The 18,730-nt window shown below is 39.1% G+C and overlaps 2 protein-coding genes across 4 annotated transcripts; one reads left to right on the top strand and one right to left on the bottom strand.

The window, feature by feature from the left end:
• Window positions 1-234: 234 nt before the first annotated feature.
• Window positions 235-8,223, bottom strand: tial1 (TIA1 cytotoxic granule-associated RNA binding protein-like 1). Of its 3 annotated transcripts, none has more exons than XM_072678167.1 (12): window positions 8,052-8,223; window positions 6,827-6,923; window positions 6,466-6,564; window positions 6,316-6,370; window positions 5,971-6,058; window positions 4,500-4,575; window positions 4,032-4,161; window positions 3,743-3,847; window positions 3,577-3,661; window positions 2,618-2,753; window positions 1,797-1,939; window positions 235-1,520 (listed from the first exon to the last, which is right to left on the bottom strand). In XM_072678167.1, exons 1-12 carry the CDS (start codon window positions 8,078-8,080, stop codon window positions 1,406-1,408), a joined length of 1,158 nt encoding a protein of 385 aa, XP_072534268.1. In that variant the 5' UTR covers window positions 8,081-8,223; the 3' UTR covers window positions 235-1,405. The 3 variants fall into 3 exon arrangements, with proteins under 3 accessions (XP_072534268.1, XP_072534269.1, XP_072534270.1); XM_072678168.1 differs by having other exon boundaries at window positions 3,752-3,847; XM_072678169.1 differs by having other exon boundaries at window positions 3,752-3,847; window positions 4,053-4,161.
• A 2,001-nt stretch (window positions 8,224-10,224) lies between these two features.
• On the top strand, window positions 10,225-16,979 carry bag3 (BCL2 associated athanogene 3). The gene is made up of 4 exons (XM_072678165.1): window positions 10,225-10,443; window positions 14,253-14,573; window positions 14,946-15,338; window positions 15,468-16,979. The coding sequence occupies exons 1-4, from the start codon at window positions 10,252-10,254 to the stop codon at window positions 16,158-16,160; spliced, it is 1,599 nt and encodes a 532-aa protein (XP_072534266.1). The 5' UTR covers window positions 10,225-10,251; the 3' UTR covers window positions 16,161-16,979.
• Window positions 16,980-18,730: the final 1,751 nt, after the last annotated feature.

Below are 18,730 nucleotides of genomic sequence, written 5' to 3'. Positions count from 1 at the left end.
ACTCACAAAGATATGAGCATTACTGAAACAACTTCTTTGGTCTTTGATATCTTGTGCTCAGTGTCCTGATACTGTGAACTATGGCGATAAAATTGTGTGGTAACATTTGTTTTAGAAGTTCCAGTTTACCTGGAAAGATATCATCCTTTTCTGTGCCATTTACAAAAATGTGTATATTTGCCCCACCAGCTGTGCAGAGTACTTTAAAGCAATACAACAAAACAAATACATTGCTTCTAGTCCAATGGTTCATTTATTGACTCATTTAGACTTAAAAGAAAATTATCAAATGCTAAATTGCATTCAAACAGTTTACCTATTACATTCGATTCTTTAAGCAACCTTAACAATGTGATTTGAAACATGCATTTCAAATCTACAAAGTCCCCAGAAAAATACCCCAATCTCATTTCTCTGGCTACTAGAGAAAATGGCACGCGTATTTTCAAAACTGCAAATGGACAAAATCTACTGTGGGCTCTAAAATCAACAATACAGATTTCTACAAGGGTCTTAAAACAGCAAATCGAAAGTTGCGTGACTGAAAATTAAGGCTTATTTGTAATACTGAATCAATTCAGCATGTCAGTCACACTTGTCTGTCATAAGCAGTGTCAGATCTGCTTCACCCCATAATGAAGAATGCATACTCCAAACCCCTATTCCATACCTAGTTATCAAAGGCTATTTACATCCTCAGCCATAGTGACCCCTTTCTCCATTTCGAACGAGAGATATTTCACTGTCAGCAAATCATAGTAAAAAGAGAACATCATACACGCGGTATCAAACTCTGAATTCTGAGAGAAATGAGGAGCTAATGATGTGGATTAAATATACACAACTGCACATAGAAATTCATTTACACTTCAACATTTACAAGACACAGGTCCAATGACCCCCAAAAAGTGCCTTTACTTACATGTGTTTACTGAATCAGAATGCTTGTGTTTTGCCTTTTAGTACAAAATTTGAAGTCCATAACGTGATGAGCAAACATGATCAGCTATTTGGAAGGGGAGAAAGGAAAGCACTTAAAAAGCATCAGGTTATAGAACATGTACAACTTTTTTGCAATGTACCTGTGAACTTCCTGTAATTGGCATCAAGCAAATGTATTCAATACAGATGGGGGGGGAAATGCAGTTTATTTTCTCCGACTCCATTAAAACAAACAACAAAAAAAAAAAGCAAATAAATTCAGTTTTCTGCTGAAGGCATTCATCCCATGTGTCTAATCAAAATTTGCTTCTTTACATTTAAGCAAACCCTGATTCATGTCAGTTCTTGAACGGTTTGTGGGGGAAAAAGTCGATGTATTCATATTAGTCTCTTTATTCCCTCCCAGTGAGAATAAGAGGGTTCTCACAGATGTGACTCAGATGTTGGAAAGTTATAGACCAGATCACTGTGTTTGGTAGCCAGCCATGCCAAAATTAGCCTGGTTCATCACTGGACCAGGTTGTGCCTGAGAGGGCTGAGTCCCAAAACCTCCCATCCAGGCAGGAGACTGTGACTGTCTGTAATGGGGGAAAAAAAAAAAGGGTGCATTTACTAGCCAGATCAAGCGTTTACAGTATGTGCATTTAGTTGATAAGACTACACATGTACATAGCCATAATAAACAGGGAAACATAATTGTTCAAAAAATAAATAGTTAGTAAAATAAATAAACTTGTGAAGGAAGTATGAAAAACGAATACTAAAACCTTAAGGATAAGTGTTTCTTGTGCTGTCTGTAGACAATCAATAATAATTCACAGCAAACCATGCACTGTAAATATAAAGGGACTTACTCCACTCCAAATCCCTGCTGATTCCATGTCTGTCCATACATTCCATAGGATGGTACTTGCCATCCATTTGTCGTCATGTACTGCCCATACTGCTGAGGATTTCCATACATCTGATTCCAATGGCCCCACTGTCCATAATCCACCTATTAAGGAATGACTACATTTAATTTAGTTGCACAATCACAAATGAAACAATTTATTACTGTTGAATCAAATTAAAAGGTGCCTTACAATGGAGCACTGTGTTTATATGCTCTAATCACTTGACTCTTAGAAAATCTAGCATAACCAAAACAGGACAGTAAAACATGCCAGGTCCAGATCACCTGAACTGTCCCGTAATGGTCTAAACTAATTTTATTTATGCTCCCAGAAGGTACATACACCCAGTAAAATACAACAGTAACTTTAGGAAAATATGGCATTCTTGATGCGTGCAACGCTCATAAAATTATTGAAAACAGTTCAAAGCACAAAACAAATGGGTAAAAAAGCTAGCCCAGCTACAACCTCTTCAGCAAACTGACCATGTACTGTACTAAGAAAACAGAGAAGACAAAGACACTATCCAGTAAGGTGCTGGGAGGGTGTCGAAAATCTTCCAGTCAGAGCAGTGCTCAACAACTGTTTTTGTGTTTCATTCGAAGGCTAAATAACAGGGGTTTAAATGGATGTCTAAAACCAAAATCTCATACCTATTACTAATAAGTTAACAAACAAATACTGAACAAATTAATTCCATGGCACCTTTTACTTTTCCTTTTTAAAATGCTAGAAGGTTAACAGCGCAAATGAATATAGATATAATAAATTGTGCACACCTGTTCGGTTACCGGTTGGACATTTTTGGCCATGTCGGGTGACTCTTTGCCCCAGTAGCACTTAACAATATGGCCTTCGATGGTAGTTCCATTTACTGACACAATGGCATGGGCAGCACTTTCATGGGAGGAAAACCTGTGGAAATGTATGGGCCTTAATTAAAAGACATTACACAGCATTACATTAGAGTTAAAGGCAGGCAGCCTTCTAATGTGATCCAGTTAAATGAGTCACACTGAAAACAAATATTTCCTAAAACGCTTAAAAATGTTTAATATATTCACCTCCAAACAATACAATTCAAATGCAAAAATTATCACAAGTTCTTCTCTCTCTCCAGAATATTTATATATTTATTTATTATTTTTTGGTTTTATATAGTAACCTATATCTTCTTATATATATATATATATATATATATATATATATATATATATATATATATATATATATATACACACACACACACACACACACACACACAGACACACACAGACATTTCTGAATCTATGTAATTTTAGAGGGAGCAGTTTAGACCACAGTGTTTAAAGTAACAGAGCCTACAAGTCAAAGCCAATAGTATGAACTCCCAGAATCACTTGTTATTTGGTGCCCTCTAATGGCAAGAATGGAAAGAGAGCTACTTAGAATTAATGTAATTAATAAAACACACTATAAACAGTTTGCTAATATGATGAGACTCCCATTTAAACCACTAATTGACTACATGCAAAATTATGAGTAATTGTGAAATTTATTATAGGTTTGTTCAACATTAGCATTGGATGGAGAAACTGAAATTACAGGAAAAAAATAAAATAAAAAATAAAAATAAAAAAAAACTAAACAAACATCCCCACACACATACACCTGGTTTAAAAAAACAAAAACAAAACAATGCCTTACCAATACCAATACCCAATACATATATAAAAAAAATATTCACAAGGCAAAATACCTGATAAAAGAATAGCCTTTCTCTGGGAAAACTCTGATTTCCATTATTTGACCAAAAGGCGAAAACGTCTGTCGCATAAGGTGCTCTGTAAAAACAGTACAATGCAAGTTACATGATCAATTTAAAGTTTCACAAGCTACAAGACAAAATACTAACAAGAGCATACCTGACTTACCCGAGAGACCTGACTGGATGCCACCGCAGTATACAGTGCAGTTCTGAGGACTTGACTGGTTCACAACATCTTCGAATCTCAGCTGCTTTGAGCTGCCTAACATTTTCAAAAATAAAAATATTTTTTGCTCCAAACCTTGCTCCTCATACGCAGCCCTAAAGGGCCACAGGATTATACAGTTCAGTGCTTTCCAAATCCATCAACAAAAAAAAATCCTATATCATTCTACAGAATTCCACACAACTGCATAGTACTGTTGACCTTCACAAATTGGTCTGACCTAGACGCGTGATCTGCTTACTGTCTTGCACGCTTTTAGGGGCAGGGGGCTTCCGAGTCGCCCAGTTGGTCCGGATTTGCCGTCCACCCAACCACTGGCCACCCATGTGAACTATGGCATTCTCCGCATCCTAGCAATAAAAAAAAAGAAATAAAAAAATGAAGGGGAAAAAAAAAAAGCTTACTTTCTGAAATACCAACATAAAGAAAGCCAATTGCCTAGATATAATACTAGTCCTTCCATTCCCTTTATAGTAAAGAGGCTGCGCCTCAGTAAGTCTTTGTAATAGAAAAACTAAAACCTTAATGAATCAAACCATCAAAAGATTGAACTTCTGATTAGCTGATTTGCTTCAGTGACTAATAAAACTACCATTAAAATCTAAAAAGAATTGAAAGTCATAAAAAATATAATAGTAAACAGAAATAGAAATAACCTTCACTTTGTGTTCCTGAGCTGGAGCCTTACCAGTTTGTTATAGAAGGACACAAATCCATACCCCTTTGATTTCCCTGTTGTCATATCCTTCACCACACGAGCATCCCTGAAAGAACATGGTATATCAAAGTAGTCAGTTCACTTCTAACCTGGCAGCATGGTAAAGAAAAGAAAGGAACCACACACACACACACACACACACACACAAACAAACAGTACTGTAAAACACTTTACAGTCTCCTAAATGATCCAATGAAGTCATTACACTAGCAGTTCTCTGCATCTTTTGACTATCAATGAGCTATCAAAAATACATGTTCATGCAACCTACACTACAGTCAGTTTTGAAAAGCTCTTGATCAGTCCTGGCTTTCATTGCATACTGATCCTGGTGTTACAGACTAGATCTTACACTTTCATACCACTAAAAACAAATACTTAAAAACACAAAAATAAATCAATTTGTTTACCATGCATTCCTAATATCTGCTGTTGTCTCTAATCCTACCAGCAGAGATATATAGAAATATCAAAAGAGAAAAAAAAGGAATTAAACGGCATACATGGCCTGTTAACAGATTTCTTTATTTTTCCTGGTCAATTCTTTACCACCAATATGGAGTTTGGGAAGCTGCAAATTTTGAAAAATTGACATTTTCAGAATTTCAAGATGAATCAAACTATCAACAAAACTAGGCAAACCATAATGAAACAACATTTGTACAGGAAATATTGGAGGACTGTTAAAGACTACTCTACTTTAGCGTTAATACGAAAGTACAAGTATGAAAAGTAAAGAGTGAATAGAAAAAAAATCTACATCTGAGTTCCCAGTGTGCACAGTTCCTTGCTGTTAGCCTTCAAGCTCCTGTCCAATCCTATGAGCATTTCTGTAAAATAACCAGAGTGCTATTAACTGACACTCACAGCTAAAAAAAAGAGAGAATCTGAAAGATTCAGATTCACAGTGACAATTTTTAAATTCCAAATACTGAACTGCTTTAAAGAGAAATAGATTTAGATCTACTTACCATTTGTTTAATGAGGAGTGTTTAACGATGCAGATATTCTATGCAAGAACACACTTTTGCCTCAGGCACTACCCAATATATTTCTCAAGTCCTAAACCTCTGTTTTGTGATGTAAACACCAAGAGTGGGCATTGCCATCTTTTGTGTGAAGCATTAAAAGATTTACTTAGTATCATTCCTACTTTGTGGTATTCCTAACCATCTGAATGTATCAGCAGATAGTCTGGTCCTTTGCCATAAAAACATTGTCATGGTAGTTTACAAATTTACATCACAACTACAATTAATTAAATTTTAGCTCTGCTTTCTCATTTTTTTTTTATTTTAGATCAAAACAAATCACAAAGAGTTCAATAAGCCTTTACTGACAGTGACATAACCACTGATACAAACCTCTCTAGCTGTTTTGTTTTATTCAAAGAAAAGAACAATTAATCTTTTACAGAAGAGCATAACCTCTGCACACTTACGAAATTTTCCCAAAGGGGGCAAATGCAGCTCTGATATCGTCAGTGGTGATCTCAGGACTCAAATCTCCCACAAAAACATGGAAATGATCTGGATGGAGGGAAGAAGGAGGGGGGGGGGACTTTTAATCGGTTTGTTACAGCACCAAAATAGGAATCCTCTATAGTTATGAGTGTAATAACACTCTTTGCTAAACATTACAATACAAGTGTAGGCTAAATAAAACCGTTAGTGCCATCTACATGACCTTCAGCAAAAAAAACAAACAAACAAAAACAAAAAGAATGGGGAAATGCGTGTCTAGTGCAGCATAAATACAGTACATAGCATAGAAGACAAAATCTTACTGGATGTGTCTTTCTTCTGACTGCTTGGAGTTGTTGCCCAATTTACTTTGACTTCCTGCAGATAAACACAATGAAGAATTGTTTATTTATTTTTGTAATAAAGCAAATCACAAAGAAACACAATTTAACAGACACGGCAGGACTAAGTACCTTCCCCAGAATCTTTCTTCCGTTCATTGCGGCTAGGGCAGCTGCAGCATCCCTGTGTTCAAAGAACTCCACAAAGCAATATGGATCATTGCTTGTGTGCTGCAAAACAGAAAGCCCAAACATCTTTTACTAAACAGCAAAAAGGCTTGGTAAAAACAAAACATTAAGTATTTATGACTTTCTTTAAACTGTTTTACACTGATCTCCTAGAAATTAAACCACACTGTTGTCTGGTATACCATCTCTGCGGTTTTATCAGTTCAACATAGATCAGCATTATTACTTACAGTAGGCAAACATGTCTTTGCACCAAGTCGAGGAATACGTGCATCTTTAAGATGGACATGTATCTTATGCTTACCTCTGTTATCATTTTACAACTTTTACAGGGACCGATCTGGGTGAACAACTGAAGGATCAAGTTCTCTGTGACATCCCTAGATAGGTTCCCCACGTACCTGAAAGGAAGAAAACACAGATCCTGAAAACTCAGCTCATCAGACATCCTCATGGACATAAGCATACTACTGAGACAGCATGCGAAGCGTTTTGTCACAGCCAAAGTAATGTCTAACTGCAATGCTGGAGGAGTAGCTAATTACTACGAAAACGAGCAGCACCTCACTGGAGAGTGCCCTTATTGTTCCTGAAAACCGAAAAAGACAAAGGAAAAAGAAAGGCCAGTGAGCCTCTTCTCTGTTACTACCACAGCTCCTAACAAGGAAACCTGACAGATAAAAGCTCAGATAAAATAACAGCTCGTCTAAACACAGGAAAATTAACTCTGCAATGTTATTTGACAGTCACACTGGTTTCCGCTTGAGAATGCCGGAGATGGCATTTCGGCACAGAAGAGCTGCCAGCAGTTGTAGCCGTTTCTATAAATAGAACAGAAGACTAAACAATAACTACAAAATAACCGAGCAAACTTGGCATTTCGACGGTGAAACGTCAATAAAGACAACAGCCGTCAATGTAAAAGGGGGCACGGCACCATGGTCAGTTATCAGGCCTTCGAAAATCAGCAGCGAGCGAGCTGGATGTCAGACAATAGCTAAGCTAGCTAGCTAAACAAGCGGCTACTGAGCTAGCTAGCATACGTTAGCCATCTGACTTCAGGTACTCGCCTGTGTAACTCGACACAAGCCAGTTATACACGAACTTCTCTATGGCAAGTCATCTTGTTACAGTGCAAAGGTATAAGAGCATATACCACCCAGTGTTCAACTCCATTTTGTTTCATATTAACTAGCTACAAGCTCAGACGGCTAGCGTTAGCCAGCCCCGCTAACAGGCTAGCTAGCTAGCTGATATTTATTAGCCGCGAGCTAGCTAGCTAGCTACCGTAGCAACTTAACGGAGACGAGCCGCTCGCAACGGACAGACAACACAACTTCGTGACAACTTAACACACTGCGACTTTCTGGCTGTTAGAATAATTCTTACACGTGTGTTTGAGTGCACATCTTTAACTGGAGTAAAAGAAACCCGTCAGAAATGGTTACGGTCCCGTTAAGTGAACGACTGTGGTTTTTGAACACACCAATCTAAACGCATGGACAGCCATTGTGCTGGAAAGTACTCACAGGGTTTTTGGGTGGCTATCGTCTTCCATTCTCTGATGTCGTACTGAGTCTTGGTGTAACCTGTCAACGGCTCCCGTGCCCTTTTATTTTGGTTAAAAGAACACCAGACCGATTAGCTTGCTAGTTACTTTCTTTATTGTGTAGAAAATGGCGAAACCCGGCCAGCTAGGAATCCAGCCAATGCGCATGCGCGCAGCATCACGGGGTTCAACACGGTGGGAGTGTGAGCGCGTTCAGGCAGCGCAGCCTAAACACAGCAGTGTGTGTGTGTGTGTGTGTGTGTGTGTGTGTGTGTGTGTGTGTGTGTGTGTGTGTGTGTGTGTGTGTGTGTGTGTGTGTGTGCAGGTTCACAGACCTCCGGCCATTATCAGAAGATGTGCAAACATTGTGAAAACCAAAAGTATGTATAACACATGCAAGTATTCACTCCTTCTAGTCAACCCTACTTTACCCTCTCTGGAGTGATGGAGCACAGTCTGATAACTCACTAGGGTGAGTTGGAGTTACCACACCACAGCCAAATGTCTGAAACCCCCCAGTAATGCACATGCATAGTAAACCAGCCCTACCTCACTGTGTGATGAAAATTGTCACACAGAAATAGAAATTATTTTCTAATGCAAGGTATTCCCATATCTATTTGTCATTGTATTTTAGACTAAATCTCTTCAGCTCTGCACACCTGACGGGCCTCCTAGATCCTCTGCCTTTACTGCCAGTTACAGCCTACTTTACAATATGCACTCAATTGTTACTGACAACTCAGTCTGTCATCTGCTCTGCTACCATTCTATTTTTTAGTGGTCATTGCAGATGAGTCCAAGCACAGAAACTATCCAACGCTTTTGTCATGAACTACTTTATCACTCCCACATGCCCATATACAAATCTGCAGCAGGGCCGATTTACTTGTATCTTGAGAGAACAGCACATTGATAGAACCTGTTTGGCTGTTGGTAGCAGGTTAGAAAAAAAGTTGATCAGTTGTCAGTTTTATGATTTTAAGTAGATTGCTTTAATCACCCAAAACCAAATAAATAATAATAATAATAATAATAATAATAATAATAATAATAATGTTGCTGGAATATTAATAGACATTTGGTCTCAGAGACCACCCAGAAAGGCAGAAAGAACACATAAAATCACATGAGCATATTTCATACAGTCTTCATTCTGAATTTATACTTGACTGGATCACTTTAATGATCATTCATTATTAACCAAAACAAGACAGTTAGATGTTCTGTTAGATGTCCCTGTAAACTGCATGCTCATTACCATATGGCATGTTATTATTTTCTTATTTACTTTTTGTGTTAGAGTTTCTATGTAGGCATGCTTTGGTTTTTCAGACATAAGTACCTTCATCCAAGCCCATACTGGCTTTAATTAACCATACAAAGATCAGTAATGACATGCTAGCTGGAAAAAAAAAAAACACCTCAGCAAATTCACAAGACCTGGGGCCATCACTTAAGGTCCTGGAGGGCTGGTGTCCAGCACAGGTTTGGTGTTTTCCATGTTCTAACAAACCCACTAAATCTATCAGTTTAGTTGTATTAGATGTGTTTGAGGGAAATCAAGGGACCTTCCAGGACTGGAAACGATGACCTGTGCACTACACAAACATAGTGCCTCAACAGATGTTCATGTTGTACTGCTGCACCGTCTCCAGTATTTTGAATATCATAAATATTAACCTTAAATGGCCAGAATAATAAGTGTACTGTGCTGCCTGTTTCTTAGCACAGCAGTCTTTATATATTGCTGTGGCGTTGGACAAGCTGGACAAGTGCTGTTAGTCATTTACTGTTAGTCACCTGCTTGCAACTGATCTGTCAGGATTAAATATTATATTTGACTCTGTATGTTCTAGAAAGGTCTATAAATACATTTTACATTTCCGATCAAGCATTTCCTCTAAAATTTCGATTCAGAAGGTTTTCTGATCTTTTCTTAATCATGCTAAACCATTAAATAATAACCCAAGCAACTTCTGAGAAGACCAGAAGGTTATGAACGTAAGCCATTCTGAGGCGGTAGGTCAGCTCTGCTCGCCCCCAGGACTCAGCCCTGTTCACATGGCCGTGAAGCCCACTAGAACTTTCTTAGCAGCCCACCAGCTGCTTCGAGAAACCCACCCCCAGTCAGTCGTACGTCATCACATCGATCCTTTAAAGGATCCCTGTGCGCTGTAATGGCACAATATTCAAGACCGAGACTACAGCAGAGCATGAAAACACTGTCTCCTGTGGAAACGATGGCTACGAATGACCCCCTGCCGCCAGGATGGGAGATCAAAATTGACCCTCAGACCGGGTGGCCGTTTTTTGTGGATCACAACAATCGCATAACAACGTGGAACGACCCGAGACATGACTCTAAGAAGGTAGGCTCAGCGGGGAGAGCCGTGGCGCAGTCGCAGAACTGCGATGGAAGTTGTGCTCCCACGTCCCTGTCGCTCCTCTGCTTTCGAAGTGTCGAATAATGTGGCTGACAGGTGGTCTCATATGGGCAGGGGAGAAAAAGCGGTAGTCTTATTTGCACTGCTGGTTTTGGTGTAGGCGTGAATAACTTCGTGTGGGTTATTAAATTTGACTTCATGGTAAACTGCGTTGAAAAATTCCGCTACATAGATTGAAAATATAGACCTGGATAGCTCGTGGGCTGCTGTAGCTACTTCTAAGGGGTCGCAACTCGAACTGATTAGTTCATGGTCTTGTGAATAACAGGCCACATTCCTAAAATAGCGTCTCATATTCATTCTAGCGGACTGATGGGCTACTATCGCACTGAAATATTTCTGTGTTATGATCTAAGCCGGCCTGCTTGGTGTGTGACGCACTGCAGTCGGATGTAGCCTAGCCTAAAGACGCGGGGTGTTTCAGCGTCTCCATAATGGTTATTTAAAGAGGCTGGAGCTCCGCACACTGCGTTTGTTCGGAATATCGCTGGAACTGCTCGCTATCATGTCCCCCGAAGTTTCCCTTACATGGGATTTGAGACGGATCCACCCTCTCTCCCAGCGCGTCGGTGATGACCAATGAATGGCTCGGTAATGAGAAGGCAGCATCGTGATGTTTCAGATGTCCAAATTCGTCAGAAAATAAGAAACGAAGTCCCACTTTTCACATTAGCTGGTAAAGCTTCTAAGCTCTGGGCGTCCGGCACATTCCGGTCAAGTGATGTTGAAACATTGAAGGGTGCAGACTGTAGGGCTCGCCAGTTGGTATCTCTCATTAGAAAGATCAACACGTTGCTGTTGGCCAAAGTTAGTGTCACCAAGAATCTGCTGGAAAGACACAGCTGCCAGGAGATAAAATGGGCCCAAGGCCGTTGGTGTCCACACGTCCATGCCAAAAAGGCAGAGGACATAAGGTCATTCGCCTTCTGCTCTGTCCTGATTACACTAAATCATTTTCAGTTTTTATTTGATTTGATTTTTTTGATTTTGCTCTGCAATCAGGGATCTATTGTACACCTCCGCTGAAGTATTTCTAGGCTATAGATCAGGAGCCTTGCTGTGTAGACCAAGCTTTAAGAGCTGACCACCACGATTTAATATCAAAACAGTGTTATTGTTGTTTCTCCCTGTGTGGGTTGAGAGATTGTCTGGGGCCCATACCTCTGATTCACACTGATGAGTAAGGGAGGCCTTTTCTCATCATAGATCTGCTTAGTGACGCCCACCCCCTCACAAAGTGTATTTTAAGCTACAGTGTCAACTAAACAGCAACCCATTCAACACACACACACACACACACACACACACATACATACACAAAATGAGTCATGTCATGAATGTACAGTAGCTTATATGTTTTCTATACGAGCAATGTTCAACAACTGTTGGATACTTGCATGTAAGAGGATTTTCACTCTGAATGTGCTCCTGGAGTAGCCATTTATGGGTGTGTTGTATTTGGCCATGTTGTATTAAAAGAAAAAACAGATATGCTAAGTATCAGTTTTATAACAAAACACTGTATATATTAATGTCCTAGATTTTACCTATTAGCCGAGAGGCTAAAGTCCTCTAAACCCTCTTGACCACACTGGGCAAAACCAAAATGCTTTTCACATTTAACACAATTTGCATAGATCGTAAAAGAGCACTGTTACCATAAATATTCACAACTTTACAACAACATGAAAGTCATATGACCTAACACTGCGTTATAAATCTACATTTGTTCAATAATTACTTAAAAAAAACTTTGAGATGTTTAAGATTTACTCAAGTTTTGAAGGATGAGAGTAGGCCTTAAAATAATAGATTGAATAATGGAAAATGGAATATGCTGCTTGTGATGAAACAACCCTTGTTTTCCAGGCGGTTATCAGGGAGGTGATACTTTTGACATAATGTGTAGGTATTTCACAACATCTAATTATCCTGCACATACCAATGGAGCATTCTCACATCGTACAGGAAAGCAGTAGATTATTTATGCCCTGTTTTCTTCACATTCAATTTTGGACTGTTTATTGTCCCAGTAAAATGTTCCAAGCTAAGGCACAAGACTGAGTAGAACGGGCACTTTGATGACGAGCCTTTTTGAATGTAGAAGTGCAAAAATGTAGTGAAGGATCGGGCCAGAAGAGTAAAGTATTTGAAAACCATGAAGGAAGCATATATTGTAAAGTCTGTAGAGATTAAATAAGTTCTTTATCTGTGTGTAGAAGAAATAATAAGGATAATGCATCATGGGTGGAATGTTACATGATGCCGAAAAGTGAAAGATTACACTCATCTGTGAAGTGGGCCAATGACTTTCTTTTACTACAGTGGTTGCCTGGACTAAAAGTTATATCAGTGTTGTGGCACACTGTGAAAGGCAGATCATGTCAGGTTAAAGCTTCTTTAACCTAACAGCTTCTTTAACCTAACTGCATGACAAAGAACAATAAGAAATCACATTTTTACTGTAAATAAAATTGTTGTTACCAGAGGAATATTTTTGCTAAACATCTGCCCCTAACCCTAGCATGTTCTATCTAAAAATACCAGCTTCCTTCAAATCATTGTGATCCTCCACTGACTTCTAGCAGTAGCTAGAGTTGCGTCGATGTTGTTGCTATTCTGGGCTTGACACGCTACTACATGTAAAACGCAAGGAAACCGCTTGCGAGAACTATGTAACGCTGCTTATTTGTGTAAAATCCTGTAATATTACTCAATCGCATCAGTCCACATGTTTTTCACTTTCAGTGATTGTTCGGTATCTATGTAAAGTCTAGAAACACAAGTAAGCGCGTCCTTCCTGAAGAGTGGCTCAAAGCGCAAATTACACTTCCCAACTGTAGGAGCTCGGAACAAGAAATACCAATTCTTTCACAATGCTGCTTTAAAATGACCATAAAATGCAGCTTATTAGACTGCAACATTTCTGCATAATTTAGTGGATAAAAAAAAACTTTCAGAATGGGTTGGTGTGAAATGTAAAATGCTGCATCTAGAGAAATCTACCAACTTAGATTTTTTGACAGGTGATGAAATGAACTAGGGGGTCACAATGTCTACAATACAAATATAACTGTTGTATTTCTTAACCAAAACATTGAGTTTTTGACATCGCTGTCACTGTACAAAAACATTGTATCGAACTTACCTGTTAAATTTCTTTTTACTTTGTCTTCCACTGCAGGATGACTTATTCTTAATCCTGTTAAAGTTGCTGTTTTGGACGTTTATTTGAGTGACCGTGACAGTATGTAATGTCAATATATATGATATTGGTTAAATAGTTTCATGTACCACTCTGCCATTCATTTATTAAAAAATATATAATTTATCAGCTTATTATTCATAGCCAAATCATGTAATAACTTTCTGTGAGGTAACTTTTAGAGGCATTAAAGCCTTTAAATATCTGGTTGCTATCACCACTACTGTTAGCAACTTTCACTCTTTCAGTCTGTTTTTCTAGAACTGGGCATTTCATACTGATATGGGGCTAAATTACTGTGTTATACTAATCATTAATTATGCATACATTTAGAAAACCCTGAATTTCCTTTTAACCATTATTTCAGACACTGTTCGAGCATTTTCTACACATTGAATAGCCTAGTGGAATATAACGACTACTTTCTAACTTTCAGAGCGGTGTTGCTAAAATGATGTAACATGAAGAAACCTATAGCCTATTGCCATATTAGGCTTTTAATCTGATAATGCTATGCTATGTGTTACAGATCATTCAGCTTTCCTCCAGTGGCCCTTGTGCACCTACAGAGTCCTCTCCTCAGGACAAGCACAAGACATTTATTCAGGAGATTAAACAGCCAACCCTACGCCAAGGCTACATCCCAATCCCGATCACCCATGAAAATGTTGAGCCCAGGCAGCACCCATTTTCCTATATGTACCCAGCCAACCAGCAAAACCTAAGGGCAGATGGCCGGACTCCATCCCCAACTCCCACGCTACACTGTCGGCCAAGATCTCCAGTGCAGTCCCCATCAGAGGTTGATACTCACTGTTTGTCCTGCTCACCTGCTTCACAGGGACCTGAGGTACAGCTCTGGGAGTTAGATTTTTTTTCTTTTTTTATGAGAACATAAGTACTGCACTCAAAACAAAATGCTTCAAGTTGCACCAGTCTGGGAGGTCTGAGAAAATGAGTTTAGCTTGACTGAATAATTGTTTTAAAACATGAACTTATGACATACTGTGTGGTAGTGTAGGTAGTATATTTATTACTACTATTTATTATTTTATTATATAGAATCTTTGTCAATCCTGTAAAGGTTCCTGTTGAAATAAAAATACTCCAAGATGCATTAAGATGTAATGAGCCTAGAACAGTGATGCCTTCTTCAGTATATTTTTGGAATTCATTTCACAAGCCAATTCCAACGCCAGAAATGTATTTTTGTTGCTTTCAGGTTCATCATGTCCACCATCCTTCTCAGGGGACGCAGTCTCATACCAACTCCCTTCACCAACCTTCCAGACCCAGCAGTTCAGGCCTCCAGGCAGGCTACATTCCTATTCCTGTCATTCACGAGGGGGCAGGGGGCATCCCACATACCCAGCTCAACCAGACCGTCCATCCTAAGCGCTTTACCCCTACAGAGTACCAACCCTCCTTTCATTGCCACCAACCAGAGGAGTGGAGCCGTGGCCCTGTGTTTTCCACCAGGGAAAAAATTCCAACTTACCGGGAGCAAGTGCCCATCCAGCTTGAGCAGAATCGCTCAACCAGCCCTATCTTGCTTCCTCATAACATAAGGGCTCAGGAGCCAGTCAGAGCACAGATCATGAGTGAGAGACCTCAGGTAATGTAGTCAAAGAGCTCTTCACAACATATTGTTATATGCTCAAGCTCCCAAAGCATATAGAGCTGTTATTTGTTTAAAATGTATTTCTGAACCTGAATTCTGGCTAAAACCCTATTTTATTTGCAGGTCCAGCCACATGTTGCACATGCAGAGATCCCACCCAAAGTTGAACAGTCATTTGAACAGCCTGCCAGCCAATTTACTGAGATTCCTATTAAGAGAGTGGGTGATGCACAGCAGCCTGTAGCACATCCTGTATCACCAACCATACATCAGCCCGTACACGAACCTGAACAGGCACCTATCCAACAGTTTGAGCAACAACCTGAGCCACTGCCTCAACAGATACCAGAGACTGCTAATATCTTCATGCAGTTCCCTCTGGCATCAGAACCCCAAGACAAAGCAGCTCCACAACCAGAGGTTTTACCTCCACAAGTTCAGCCTGAGGAGGAGATGGCGGAGACAGCTGAGACATGCTCAAGCCACCCAGGACTGTTAAAAGTACAGGCAATTTTGGAGCGAGTGGAGAAACTGGCACAGGAGGTGAAGTGTTTCGATGGGAAAAAGAATGATAAAAGATACCTGATGCTGGAGGAGTTTTTGACCAAAGAATTGCTGGCTCTGGACTCAGTAGACCCAGAAGGACGTAAAGACGTGCGCCAGGCCCGACGTGATGGCGTCCGCAGAGTACAAACCATTCTTGAGGACCTAGAGGCCCTCAGTGAAAGCTGCACTGAAACTACTAGTCCAGCCCAGAAAGGAGAGCCAAGCTTGATTGGCCAGGCAGACATGGAGAAGGCCAAGGAGATATCATAACAACCTCAAACCGAAGACCTACTACAAACGAAATACAAATCACATCTCCTCAATCTCCTCAGCCTATTATCACTTGCATGCACAATTAATTTAACTGTTATGTTGGCTGAAAATTAATATAATTTGTTTACTGAGTGCAATTATGTGTGCTGTTATGTGATGCTGCTGTTGTGGAATTTCACCGTGCAAGTGTCTTGTAGCAGGACCATAGTGGTGACCTTGTAGTGACTAAGTTTCAACTTGAAACTCAGTCTCAAATAAGAGGCCTTTATAAATGCAAATGCTTTATTTTTGCTTCTACTTTTGGAAACGCATCTGTAGTTTGCCTTTTGTCATTTTGAACCATGTGGAATGGTTGAAGAAAAGCTTTTAAAAATTCCAGTAAGCAAACCCTTACTTTAGAAGAACATCACTGATCTGAGTTTAGAGGTTTCTCAGAATTGATTTTATACCAGTGGGTAAATAGAAACTGAGATCAGAATTGTAAAAAAAAGAGGGTCACAGTTTTACATGAAAACCAAACTCCTCATACACGTATTCTTAGCATTTCGCGAACATACACACACACTGATCAGAGAAGTTTATGCATTATGCAGTTTTACACAGAATATTGTGATCTTGACATTTGTCAATATCGGTATAAATTGTTGAATGATAAAGAGGATAATGTTATATTTCTACTCTATTTTTTGTGCCAAAATGAACATTTTTACATTTTTCCAATGGTAAAAATGTCCTCCATCTCCATTAAAATGTATTCTCCTCTTGGAAAAAAATATATATGTATAAATAAAAAGATCTAAAAACGTATTTGGACTGTCTTGTTTATACAATTATTGTGAGGCTGTGGAACTTCATAAACACTTACTGATGTGAATAAAACATAGCACTGTACAACGATACACATAGGTTCTGGAATATGCATGTTATTTTTGCTGAAAATTTGTAAACATTGCAATGTGAAAAACATGGAGTCAGGAAGATCTGGCTGCAATAAAATATACATTTTTCTTGTTTACAAGACTGTATTACAAAACATAATGCTGCTAAATATAATAATTATTAATTAAAATGGTTTAAGTGAGTTGTCCAATAACTAGCAACTTAATTGCTGGGTCTTTAATGTTATATGGTTTAACAACATTAAACCATGTAAAAAAATTGGAGGTATATTGCATGAAATGTGTCACAGCTGCCTGTTTGTACCAAGCAAATATAGCAAATAACTAGAAGTTAATAAGGTGTTTAGAACATTAGCTGCAAAATACTTTTAGTTGTTTCTTTATTTCAGGACAGGTTTATATTAACTTCTCTCTCTAGAGTGAATATTTGGTGAGGTGTAGTGGTTAACAACACTGACCTCCTTATGGCAGCCAAGGGCTCAATATATTTGCATAAAATATGACATGAGAAACTAATGGTAGTTCACAATGCAATCTAGACAACAATGCAATGTCTACATATCAAGATAACAAGTGAAAGATAAGTAGGTAAAAAAAAGGTAAATTGTTTTAAGTATATTTTAAATATTAGCCAATTACTTTCTTCCTAATGAAATGGCTTTAGTGTGGCCATGTAAGAACAATGTGCTGCCTTCTTCATTTATGGCTCTCGGAACTAATGAAACTTCTCATTTCCGCTGTGAAACTACCAAAAGTTGTCATCAGTGCAGAGAGAGGAAATTGAGTGAGAAAGTCATCCTTTTTACAGAGAGAAACTGAAAGCATCAGCATCTGATCCACACAAGCTTTTCACCATTTTCTTCTCCCCTAAACTCTCTCGCTTCGCTTCCTTACCTCCTACTTTCCTGGAAGATTAGATCATCTTCATTAAAGAGAAGGTCAACAAGATTTACTGATCCTATCTCCTGTCTTCTTTCCTCCTATATTACATCATCTTCCTCCTAATTCTCTGATATGCTTCTCTTCCCGGTTTCCAAATATGATGTCATACACTTTTTATGACAAATAATCCAACCACCTGTTTGCTAGACCATCAGTCAGCATGAGAAGACAGCAAATGAATTACCTATTTGGACACGCTCCATGACCTCTGTGCCAAGACAGAGAAAAGTCTAGATGTTTGTCTTGCATATGTCATTACTCAAAGCGAGTCATACCTGAAGCACAAAGAGCTCTAGGTACAGATCGGTTACCCCACTGTTTGATATGATCACTCATTGGGTCATGTACCTTGAAGTAGGTCTCTTGTTGAAGACAATTGCACTGCTCAGACATCAGCAAATACTTATCGTCTATAATCAGCTGTCTCTATTTCTCATTTAGAACCAGTTTGGCTTCAAACAAGTGCATTCTAAAGAAACTGCCCTCATAGCACTTACTCAGAAGCTCTATGCTGCAAGATGTGCCATTGGTACTGAGCCTTCTTAATCTCTCTACAGCCTGTGATACAGCTGATCACAAAGATCTGTGATCAGTTCTCACCAACCTTGCAAATACTGACTCAGCATGGCATTGGTTTGCGTCACCAGATGTGGATCCCTTCATAAAGTGGCACCACCAATAAACCACATGTTGGTGAAGTATTATCCTCTCATGGATTCCTCTACC

Source organism: Salminus brasiliensis, chromosome 4 (assembly GCF_030463535.1).
Source record: "Salminus brasiliensis chromosome 4, fSalBra1.hap2, whole genome shotgun sequence".
Classification (NCBI taxonomy): Eukaryota; Metazoa; Chordata; class Actinopteri; order Characiformes; family Bryconidae; genus Salminus; species Salminus brasiliensis.
This window is presented reverse-complemented; position numbering and strand designations above follow the sequence as displayed.